Raw genomic sequence first — 12,972 nt, 5'->3', positions numbered from 1 at the left:
TTAGCCATAAACAATAGAAGATTCAATTGAGAAAATTCTACCGCTTTCAAAGACAGTTCTTGGGTAAAACTTCACAAAAGGGTCTCATTTGTTGACATTATTTAATACATTAACTAACATAAGCCTTTGTTAATGTTGGTTAATCAATGTTAATGTTCATGTGCATTAACTAATGTTAACAGATACAATTTTGGATCTTGAAAATATTAGCAAATGGTAAGATTAACATGAACTAGGATTAATAAATGTTGAAAGAAGTATTATTAGTTGATGTTAACTAATGATCCTTTTTGAATTTTGTGTTATTTGAGATATTTGTATTAGGGTTATTATAATTAGCTAAAAATAAAACCATAAAGTGTGCTACTTGAAAGAAAATAAAATAGGTAATAAAAAAATATATATATTATTTTATTTATTTATTTATTTATTTATTTCAGCTAATTGCCAAGGAAGCATTTCTCATTTTTCATTTAGTTTAACTACTACTACTAAAATATGTACTAAAATATCTGAGTATTTAAAATAAAATAAAAAGACAAAAACTCAACAAAATTACTAAAACTAAAATGTTATATAAAAACTCAAACTACTACTAAAAACTATAACAGTATCATAATGATACAAAAAAAAGGCTGCTGCTTTGTATAATGGTTTAAATCCATCCACTCATTGGTGTCTAAAATGCAAATGAAAAAAATAAGTTCTGTTGTTTTAAATCGTTGGTCCCACTTTATATTAAGTGGCTTTAAGTACTATGCACTTACTTTTGTGCACTTATACAATGTACCTATTGTGTGGGTGTTGTATTGTAAAACTCGTTTGCTGCTATTGAGGTGTGATACAGGTAAGGTTAGGGACAGGGGTGGTGGTGTGGGTGGGTCAACAGTGTAATTACAAATGTAATTGCATACATTAATTACAGCTGTAATTACATGCAGGTATTTTTTAAAATATAAGTACAATGTAAAAACATGCATGTACACAATAAGTCTATTGTATCAAATTATTAATTTCAATGTAAGTACATAGTACTTAAAGCCACTTAATATAAAGTGGGACCAAATCGTTAGCCATGGAAACTCTGGTCAAAGGTGTGGGAGCCCATAGAGAAACATGTATTGATCAGATGTGTCTGACACTAGAGGGGGATATGGTGCAGTTTTTGAAGCACACAACCATCAATCAATCCTGTCATTAAAGGAGTTTTTCTGAAATGAAAGTAAATCAACAGTGATGCTTTGCTGCCGCTGTAATTGCTGTACAGACTGAATTATTAGAGCTAAATGACTCTGAATAGGAAACATTTGATTCTTTTTAAAGGGGTCATGACATGGATTTTTGTATTATTTTATATATGTTCCTTGAGGTTCACTTATAATGTATTGTATAATATTGCACATATATATATATATATATGCAGATATTTTTTCTTCAACCTTCTTTCAATGATTTCTCTCTGTTTGAAATGATCAGTTTTTATCTCTTTCTCCGCCCTTGACGGAATTTTACGGCTTAGCATGTTTTCACTGTTATACAGGGTGTGCTGTTACACATCTTCTGAAAAACACAGGTGAAGAAGAAGCAGAATCAAGCGATATCATGCAAACAGATGCATAATGTAAAATTTTGCGATCATCAATATATAAATCATTACTGAATGAAATGTCGAGCTACAGGACAGTGAAGCTTTGGGGGTGTTGATGGACTCGATCTATCTACTCCATCTGTGCGTTGATCATCGTTCTGAATCCCATCCAGAGGTGGTCTCTGACAAAAATGCGAAATGAAGTTAGAATAAAACATGTTGTATGGTCTTTCTTTTAATATATAGCGTGTTCAGCTATATCTAGACAACAAAATATTCTGGGAGCCATGAAATTTGTCAAAACAATAAAAAATGCTGGCGGTGGCTGAACACTTTAAAAAAAAAACGCTGGCAGGGAAAGAGTTAAAGGGCGGCTCCTTTAAGGCTTCTTAAGACCTATTCAGACGGGATTAACTTTACAAGGGTAGATGGAGTGATGTCATTTTACCACAGGACGTCTGTAATATTAATGGCCAGTTCGCACGGGATAAGAGATCTCAGTAAAACTAGCAGAAGTGGGAGGGGTGTGGGGCTGTTGTTATGTGCGTATTACGTTGTTTCCTGATATCACATAGCACATATAACACATATATAGCCTAACCTATATTTATATATAAAACAGTTATGTCCGGTCGAACGATGTATTAATTATGGATGGATGGATTATGTTGGTAAAAGGCACTTACCTAACGCTAAAAGACGTTGTGCTGTCGATCTTCTTTCTGATCTGAATGGTGTGTGTGAAACACTTGAGTTTTCCCACAGACTAGTCCCAGCGACTAGAACACAACTGATGCTTTTTCAAGCGTCTCCATACTCGAAAAAAACGTGGAAAACTACTTTTAAACAGGAAATTAAGAAATATTTACGTATTTACAGCGGGTCTATTCGCACGGGATTAGTATCACCTGAGGTCATTTTCCCGGACCTTTTTACTGAAGGTAAAAGTCGTTGTAATCTTTACTGACATTGTCCGTGATGATCTCTGAGATGCTTATTCGGACGGGACTAAAATCACAGAGAAGCTCTGGTGATAATGACTTTACTCCTCCTCTCCATGTTACACTAGTCCTGTCCAAAGAGGGCTTTAGTAAACACCACTGTTATGATTGGCTCATTGCACAAGAAACATTATCAATGCCACTTGCTTTTGCAGGAGTGAAACATTATAAAACAGAGGCGCAAACAAACTATTCGCCGATGTCATATGCAAATAAATGTAGGCCTACCTGTGTGACATCATAGATCCTGCAATATCCAAACAAGCCGTTTTTGGAGCTCGATTAAAAAATGCTTTGTTTATGAAGGACTTTTTAAGCTATGAATCTTGCAGGATGTTTTAATGGTATAAAAAACTCTTATATCTCACAAGATTAAGGCCAGTTTGATTTCTCATGTTATGACCCCTTTAAGGAAAGGCCTCTATTAGTGAAACATGCGCAGTAATGTCACACTGTTAAAGATAAGGCCGTTATTGACCCCGTACCAGACAGATGCTAAGGCTAAAGTGCAAACATAACTGCCAGACAATAAAGTTATGTTAAATCTTAACGTTAAGCGCATGCAGTTTTGCTGCAATTTCAGTATTATGAACTCTTTAATAGACCTGAACTTGTGCTTTAGAATAGATTATTATTTTATTATTATATTTGGGTTTCCATGGTCAGAAAATCTGGAATTTTCAGGAAGTTGCAAAGGCCAATCAGATAAAATCAAAAGTCATAAAAGTCATGGCTATTTCTATAATGTATATCATTTTTTCCAGTGTGATCGAGTAGACATTGTATTGAACACATTTTTTGCAATAAATTGAATATTTCAAGTTATAAAGTGTTAAAAAAAACTTCCTCCATTAAGCACACATGACTATATAAGTCGTGGATATTCATGCAGGAATATGCTTATAATGTAGGGGAAATAAACTATAGCTGGTGTCTTGCAGTGTTTGAATGGCATTTCAGACCCTCTTGCATTCATGGACGTCTCGTACTGCAAACAAACTGCTGAATGTGCATCCAAATAGTTTGTCTTTTGTTTTTGCAGCACAATTTATATATATGATAATACTCCATTATGAATGTCAAAATAGCCAGAACAAATAGAGCAGTGTCTTTGTAACACGATGGCTGTGAAGAATTGCTCCCAGACCTGATTTTACTTCACTAGACTGTGTTTTGGTTTATGCAGCAAAGGTCAATCACATGTTTGGGTCAAAGGTGTAATGCAAATAGTTTTCCACGAAAAATACTGGCAGTGTCATGTGTCAGGAACAATGGAAAAATCAGCATATGAAGTTACTCAGTGCAGGAAATTCTGTTGTAATATTAGTCGTTAAATGCATTAATATGTCATCCAGTTGCATGTGCAAACATTTTTCCATCGTCACACCCGTTTATTTTTAAGATCTTTTTGCGGAAAGCGTATCAGAATCTCCAGAAACACTTCCTGATAATCAGCATGGACTGTGATATCACTGAAGATGATGTTACTAATAAATGAAATGAAATGTAAATAAAGAAATGTTTTTCTGTAGCAAACCAACTGTAAGTCAGGTTGTGTTGAAAAAACACACGAGCAAATCATGGCAAAATACAAAGACAAACTCACGGTAAAACACTCCACCAACCTCCTCATGCACAGTAGCCCTGATTTATTACAACTTTGCATATATAAAATCATGTGCAAACCTGACTTAACGCACACTGATCTATTTATAGTGTTTTTAATAGGATTTAAATGGGTTTTTATAAGCTTTTGCAGATTTCCCTCAACCATCATTTATATTCATGATGTGCTTTTGGTTATAAATATAAATCATGATGTTTAAACCTATTTTGTTTTGTGAATTTTTGAAAAATGTTTTAAAAAAATTTTTTTTAATTTTTAATTTAATTTGGATTACTTTTATTGACTGATATTTGACTTTGTGATCTGACCATCCACTTGTTGATTAGCAAAAGTGTTAATTGTTTATCCCTGTTTTTTGAGTAAATATGTAAAATAAGTGTTTATTGACTTAAGGTTAAGACTTATTTATTCAATCAAGCCTTTGGCGTTTGATTAGGTCTGAGAACTGTGAGTGATTTGTTGTTTGATTCTCTTGTGTCTTGTTTTAATGTAACTTAATGCTTGTATGTATTTTAGAGTTATTGATTAGCCTACTTATGGACAGCACTTTGGTCCATTCTAATGGTTTTGAAAGTGCTTTATAAATAAAAGTTGAGTTGAGTTGAGTTGAGTTTATTGTAATGCACATTTAATTTTTCTGACATTATTAGTGTATTATTATGGATATACTGACCAGTCTGCTCTCTAGATATGGCTTGACAATTCATTTTTACACATAGGCCTATCTGCAATAAATAATATAATTGTCAAATATGAAATGTCTACATCTGGCTGTATGTGCAATTTTAATTAAATTAAATTAAATTAGTGCAATTTTTTAGATTGCACAAACAAACGAATTGGTCCACTTTATTAGGTTAACCAGGATTGTTATGTATTACATGACCTGTATAAATATATTGATTGCATGTTCATAAACTGGAGATTATCTTTCCAGGCTGGTAAACATTAACCCATGTTGCTTTGAGTGAACAAACAAGACCCAGTTTTCAGGAAGAACCAGTTTATGTTACACTGGGAGTGGCCTGACCGTTTCCGCCCCCTTTGAGCATCAATAAAAGGAGGAACCGTCCCGACTGTGAGCACAACTGAAACATCACCAGAACAGCCTCTGGATGCCTTTCCAAGCGAGAGAGAGCCGATCTCTGACCTGTAGCTGAGGGCAACCCTCTGAGAAGCGGATGAAGAAACAAATCTTACTTCTTTTCACATACAGAGGACTAGTGAGCAAAGGAAAAAAGAGTAAAAGAAGAAAATGGCCAATTTTATATTACGGAAGGCCGAGCCCAAGGACGTGTCTGACATACTGCGACTCATAAAGGTGATAAACTGAGTTTTAAACCTGACTGATGCTGTGTTAATACAAGATACTGACGATAAAGATGTGTTTGTGAGCTCAAATGTGACAAATTGTGAGCTCAAAAGAGTTTCAGTAGCCTACTAGTTAAATCGATTAATCGCGATTAACCGCATCTAACATAAAAGTTTGCAAATGTGTGTGTGTGTGTGTGTGTATATATATATATATATATATATATATATATATATATATATACATATATATATATATATATATATATATATACAAACTTTTATGTTAGATGTGATTAATCACGATTAATCGATTTGACAGCACTACTAGTTAGTAATCCTAACTTCATAATTTTTAACCTTAATATGTATCTTTTGTATTAGGAACTGGCAAAATTTGAGGAAATGGAAGATCAAGTTATTCTGACTGAAAAAGGTAAGGACACTGACTGTCAGAAGTTTGTAATAATTAAGATGAAAAATGTCTCTTCTGCTCACCAAGGCTGCATTTATTTAATGAAAATACAGTAAAGACAGTAATATGGTAAAACATTACAATGAATGATTTGTGAAGGATCATGTGACACTGAAGACTGGAGTAATAATGCTGAAAATGCAGCTTTGATCACTGGAATAAATTAAATTTTACTACATAAACTGCTATTTTAAATTGTAATAATATTTCACATTTTTACTGTGTTTTTGATCAGAAGTGAGCTGAAGAGACTTCTTTTTAAAGCTTTTTTGTTATTCCAGCTTTTGAACGGCAATGCAATAACTTTCAGAGTTTGCAGCTTCTGTTACGGTCTTGTAATTGCTGTTTTGCTCCTGTAGATCTCCTGGAGGACGGTTTCGGAGATCATCCCTTCTATCACTGTATAGTGGCTGAAGTGCCTAAACAGCACCAGAGTGCCGACGGTAAGACTGAGCCTGGACAAACTCTGAGTTTCAATGCACTATATGTTGTGTTCTGCTGTCCCCCCCCCCCCCCCCCCCCCCCAAATCAGGTTGAAGTGAGCACACCAGGAGTGTGTTAAACTCCCACGGACGCTCGGGTTACCAAAAGTGTTTCTGTGCATAATGACGCAAAACAGTGTTTGGTAACACTTTGCATTGCTGTGCCCATGTTACGTATTAGCTCACCCAAAAATGAGATTTTAGTAACATTATAATTATGCACACTCCAAAAAAAATGATTTTCGTACTCAATATTCCAGTGCAAAACTACTAATTATCTTAAATTATTTTTTTCCTGAAGAATTTAAAAAAAATTAAGTGAGTTTATCCTTAAAACAAGAAAAAATATTAGGGTGAGAACAATAAACTAATTCAAAATTATTTAATTATTAAATAATTATTTGTTCTTGTCACTTAATTTGGCAATTTTTTTTCAGAAAACAAGACTTGTTATCTTTACTCATTTTGCTTCTCAAATGCATTTTGATTTAAGAATGTTTAGATATTTGAACTGGAAAACCGAGTCAAAAATACATAATTTTTTGTAGTGCAACATCTTAAATTTGGGTCTGTTTCTACCGATTATAACTACATGTATAGTTCATATTGGGATTTTAGTCCTTTTTTTTGTAGTTGTTGAAAAGAGTTGCAGGTTTAGAATGACATGAGGGTGAGTAAATAATGCCAGAGTTTCTTGTTTGGGTGAACTCGCCTATTAATTGAAGCAACACTGTAACATGAGCACTGGAATGTAAAGTGTCTTTTTTGTGCATCTGAACATTCACAACACAGAGAATTTCAGTTGTTTGACATTTGCCAAGAACGCTTATCCAATCCCCCTCTGTAATTTATTGTCTTCAGGCTACAGTCTCTTGCTTCGCCATGTACATTGCCCGTGGCGTGTACATGGATGGGCGGGGAGGTAACTGAAAGATCGGTTACAATAGTGTAACATATACAATAAACCCGAGGTAAGGCCCACAACAGCTGGGACGTCACCAGCCTTACACACACAACAATATGCCCAAAACTAACAACTTTCTTACAGATGGATCATATGGATTTGTTACCATACTCACACCTAGGGATGGGAATTGCAAGGAATGATCGATTCCATTAATGAATCTTTTAGTAATTCCGAGGAGGAGCTAATGGGCAAATGTTTGGGAAACGATTCTAATTGCCATGATATTTTATTTTATAACCATATTCCATCTACATCTGTGGAGGAATGGACGTCATGATAGTCTTTCTAGCGTGTTTTGATTCCCAACCCTACTCTGCTGCACTGCAAAACAAAAAATATTTTCCTAATCAGTATTTTTGTCTTGGTTTTCTGGTATAAATATCTTAACATTCTGAAATTAAGATTGTTTACTTGAGAAGCAAAATGGCTTAAGATTTTAACATTCAGTACTCTTTCAGAAGATGCGTAATAGCGCCCCCCTACCGTGTAACAGGGAAAACATGGATTGCCGGAAAATTCTGTCAATGGCGGAGAAATATTTAAGCATAAACGTACTAAATTTTGATTTTGATACATTTTTCAGAAAACAAGAAGTCATAACATTTAGCTTCTCAAGTAAATCTATCTTGATTTAAGGGTACGTTTACACGACAATGACACTACGCGCCTATAGACTGAACACGTCATGCACATGCACAAATTTACGCTTTTGTAGTTTAACCGTGACAATAACGATATCGGTTTCAAAAACTTGCGTTTTCAGGCCCACAAAACGCCGTTGTTGTAAATGAACTGTCAAAACGCATATAAAGTTTAAGTTTTTAAAACGATGTTGTGTAATATAATATATACTATGTTTATATATATATATATGTTTACACGACACGACATATATATATTTGTACGGGAAAACAAAAAATACTAAGGAAAATAATTTTTTGCAGTGTGGTATAAATGTTCAAATCAACACAATAAAAGTGAAAAGAAAAAGTGAAATGACAGATTAATCAAAAAATTGACACCTGGGATGACGTGACTGTGGTGACTGTGAGGGTTGTGATGCCATCCTCCCGAAATTCATTTCAGCCAATCGCAAACCAACAGCGTTTGTCTCCGTGTAAAATCCGTCTTATCTGTGATTTTGAAGTTGCTACAAAATGCATTCTCTCGCTGCAAACAATAGAGTGATTGGACCTTGTTTTCCAGGTCATGTGATCGTTGGCTTTGCCATGTATTATTTCACCTATGACCCCTGGATTGGAAAACTGCTCTACTTGGAGGACTTCTACGTCATGAAGGAGTATCGGGGTATGAATGTGACCGTATGCATTTGTGAAATCAAATTGTCAGATTTATGAGATGTAAGTAACACACTTTTCCTTCTGCTCAAATTAGGCTTTGGGATCGGTTCTGAAATCCTGAAGAAACTGAGTGAGGTAATTTCCTTTATAACACCTAAAGATCAACCGCATCTATTTCTATGAGCTGTTCCTGTATGTTCTTTGAGCGCATAGTTATCCTTGTGAAACAAGTGCGCTTAATTGTGGACTTGTAGTGTACTTCAAATCGTACAAGAGACACAAGTGAAAATCTTGAAGATAATATAATTTAAATGACATAAAGGGCCACTTAAGTGTCCTTAAAGAGAGTACACACTTTTAGAAGTGCACTTTGCAATAGTTTTACTTTTAAGTACATTTTAATTCATTACGTTTTAATAATCTATTGTTGTGCTTTAAAGAAGTGCACTTGATTTGATGTGGTGACTAACACACTGAAGCACATGTAAAGTAAAAGTATAATTTTAACTGTAGTGTGTTATTTGGTATTATTTCAACATCGTCATTACAAATGTGAAATTGCAAATTAGTCAAAATGACATTAAAGTATATTTTAGTTTACAATAAATGCAAGTCAGTACATTTTAACAATATTTCAAAAACAGTAGAAATTATTATTATGAAATCGCATATTACGATGTGCTTACGTGGGTCAAAAAAAGCACTTAAGTTGATTAATTGCATTAAATATAAATTTAAACTAGTGTTGTCAAATCGATTAATCGCGATTAATCACATCTAACATAAAAGTTTGTAAATATGTTATATATATATATACTTTAGTGATATTTTGATTGAAACTAATTTGCAATTTCACATTTGTAATGACGGTGTTGAAATAATATCAAATAACACACTACAAACTTTTATGTTAGATGCGATTAATCGCAATTAATTAAATTGCACTCAGCATGCAATTGTGTCCGAAGACACTGCATTCAGTTTTCTTTTTCCGTAAAAGTATACTAAGTATAATATAAGTGTACCAAAGCTCAAAGTCTACAATAATTATACCCAGGTTAATGATCTAACATTATACAGCCTCTCCAATCTTCCTCATGGCAGTATATCTTGTACTAAATCAGTGTTCCCAATCGTGGTTTCCTGCAGACGGCGGTCAGGACTCGGTGTAGTAGTATGCACTTCATCGTGGCGGAGTGGAACAAGCCCTCCATCGACTTCTACAAGCGGCGCGGGGCGTCAGATCTCTCTCTGGAGGAAGGGTGGAGGCTCTTCAAGATCGACAAGCAGAACCTCCTCAAGATGACCAGCGAGGAGTGAACCGGATGAAGCGTTGTTTCTGTTTAGTCTATAGGTGCGTCCCAAATCAAGTACTTATGCACTATTCTCCGCCATTTTGTGGAATAGTCGTTCGCACTATTCTAAAAAGAAAAAGTGCACTCTAAGTTTCCGGATCATGCACTTATTTAACCGAAAAAACAAAAGTGTTTTGAACATTGGACACTTAATGCACTCGACTATCGCAGCTTTAATTACGTAGCGGAGGGGGAGGAGCTATCAGACTCCGATGTTGAAAGACAAAATACATTTATTAAGTTCACACACTACACTGTTGAGTACATAGTGTATAGTGCGTCATTTGGGACACAGCTAGAGATTGACCCTGTGGTGGACAAACCTTCAAGATCAAATGGCATTTTGAAGCATTCAGGGTGTGATTTTTACATCCAAAACCTCTGACTCTTTACCCATAATTCTACATGGAATTATATACCCATAATTCTATACGTCCTCTTTATATGTCTTTGTGTTTTTTGTATGACAAGTATAAAAAGGCTGACAAAAGCTCTATCTTTAGATGTGTAATTCCCCTCAAAATACATACATTTTGAAAAGAAGACTGAGATTATAATCTTGTTTTGACGTAAAGAGATACATGATTATTTTTCCTTTTGTGATTTAATAATGCATGCATCAGGGACTTACAATGCAATGTAATGATGTTTATATAGACATGTCGTATTTACTTCTTTGTATACTTCAACTTAAATTATACTAAGGTGAAAAAATAAAAAAGTTTCTCTTTATTCACCACATCTTTTCTTATTTCTTTTCTTTTTTATGCTTTTTTTTAATGCTTCCCCATTTTATACTTTGAAACTCTACAATTCCATCCCAAAAGATTAAGGCACAGACACTACAGGCAAAATCATTGTTTTGTTTTTGTTTTTTCATGCACTAGTGAATTTTAAGATTTTGTCTATTCTGCTTCATTAAGATATCTTGTTTCAGGCTAGTGGAAAGAAAATAGCCAACACGTTTAAATACTTCTTGTTCTTTATCTGTGCATTTTAAATTAGAATCCATATCTTTAAAGGCTGTGAGTTTGAGTCAGAAATCTCCACTTCTGCAGCTTTACACACGCCACACTTTGCAGTTTTATTCCTATCTATATTCAAAGGTTTATAGATAGGAAGGACTCCAGACAAGCTGACTATAGCGGAGAAGGATATATAACAGGCGTGGTAGCTGAGAGTGAGCCAAAAAAAGATAGAAGAGAGCTAAAGCAGGAAAAGTCTAGAACATGTGAGTTAAATTAGCTGTCACTTTTAGACCGGTGGACTCTGTGATCTCTGTGAACAGATGACGTATGAACACGTTTCAAAACTGACTGACACGTCTAGTCAAGTCACCTTTATTTCAATAGCGCAATACAGAGTGTTAGCTTTGCAGTAATAACAGGAAAATGATTTAATGATGCAAACAGAGATAATTTCGGCTGTACAGCAGCTCTAAAAGAAAATAGTGTTATTCTTCAGCTGAAGTCAGTACAGTGATGATTCAGTTCTGTTGTAAATATCAATTATGAAATGAGTTCAATTCGGCTATAAAGAAGCTCTGCTGAACAACAGTGATGTCGTCATCCAGCTCAGTTCAGTTCTCATGTAATAGTGTCAGTGCAGTCAAAACAATAATATTATTGAATATTAAGTTTCCGCAACTATGTAGGCGACAGTGGCAAGGAACCCAAACTCCATCAGGTGACAGAAATGGAGAAAAAAACCTTGGGTGAAACCAGGATCAGACCAGGAGGCCAGTTCTCCTCTGGCCAACGAACATTCAGGCAGCATCACGAGTCAGAATTCAGATTGTGGATCGCTATCATTTAAAGTTCCCTTTGCTTGAAGATTGCATTCATCACGCCACTATGGAGACAAAGCTGGTCATTGGGTCTGTGCTGAGGACTTGTCTGGTTTTTGCGGTCTGAGGATCTGTGCTGATGTCTGTCGTGTCGATGAGGTCTTCACGGGGGATTGTTCTAGTAGACACGATCTCTGCTGACATTCAGGGCTGAGTTGTGGTCGTGTCTAGGTGCAGGTCCACCATCTGATCTCGATACGGCCCGATGGACTGACTGAGCTAAACCTCGGGATAAACAGAAAGACTAATATTAGCGTTGATGCCATTCTTCTTGCAATGTAACAAGTACATCAGGTGTTATAGGAAGTGTTCCCGGTTGCCCTAATGTATGCAGCCTATCAATCCTTTAACAGATATGAATTATAGAAATGTGATAATGTGTTATGTGTGTGCCAGGTTAAAGAGATGTGTTTTTAGTTCAGATTTAAACTGACAGAGTGTGTCTGCTTCACGAACAAGGCTACAGGGGGAAAAGCAACGGTCCTAGTACTGAGCCTTGTGGTACTCCATACTGAACTCGTGATCGATATGACATCTTTTCATTTTCTGCTGGTCTCTGTCTGTATCTCTATCTCCATGTTAAGATCCCTAGCCCAAGTAATCTGCAGACTGTCAGAATTCAAGGGATGGCATGTGAATTAGGTGTTATATAATATAATAGAGATAGTCCCTCTTTGATAAGGATCGATATTGGAAATGAACAAGGGTTAGAGGGAATCATGTGTCTTGTTGAGGAAAGTTGTGATGTTCCTTTACCACTGATTAGCAAAGCCCTACAACACTTAAAGGGGTCATATAATGGTACATGCACTTTTACAAGTTGATTGTACTGAAATGTGTGTTGGCAGTGCCTGTACACAACCATCATAAAATGATAAAAATCCATCCAGTGGTCTTTTTTTAATCTCCTTATATGTTTTCCCCCTGTCTCAAATCGAGCCGTCTGACCGTGTGACGTCACACGGTTGGACGCCCCTCCCACGATTGTTAATTGACAGCAGCGTTTCAACACAGACCCA

At 35.4% G+C, this 12,972-nt stretch overlaps 1 protein-coding gene across 1 annotated transcript; it reads left to right on the top strand.

Moving 5' to 3' along the window:
• Window positions 1–5,298: 5,298 nt before the first annotated feature.
• On the top strand, window positions 5,299–10,846 carry LOC311293669 (diamine acetyltransferase 1-like). The gene is made up of 6 exons (XM_084414107.1): window positions 5,299–5,537; window positions 5,912–5,963; window positions 6,362–6,445; window positions 8,658–8,759; window positions 8,847–8,887; window positions 9,902–10,846. The coding sequence occupies exons 1-6, from the start codon at window positions 5,472–5,474 to the stop codon at window positions 10,070–10,072; spliced, it is 516 nt and encodes a 171-aa protein (XP_084270233.1). The 5' UTR covers window positions 5,299–5,471; the 3' UTR covers window positions 10,073–10,846.
• Window positions 10,847–12,972: the final 2,126 nt, after the last annotated feature.

This window comes from Rutilus rutilus (genome assembly GCF_951802725.1).
Source record: "Rutilus rutilus genome assembly, chromosome: 7".
NCBI classification, from domain to species: Eukaryota; Metazoa; Chordata; class Actinopteri; order Cypriniformes; family Leuciscidae; genus Rutilus; species Rutilus rutilus.
Note: the sequence above shows the minus strand (reverse complement) of the source record. Positions and strands in the feature narration are given on the sequence as shown.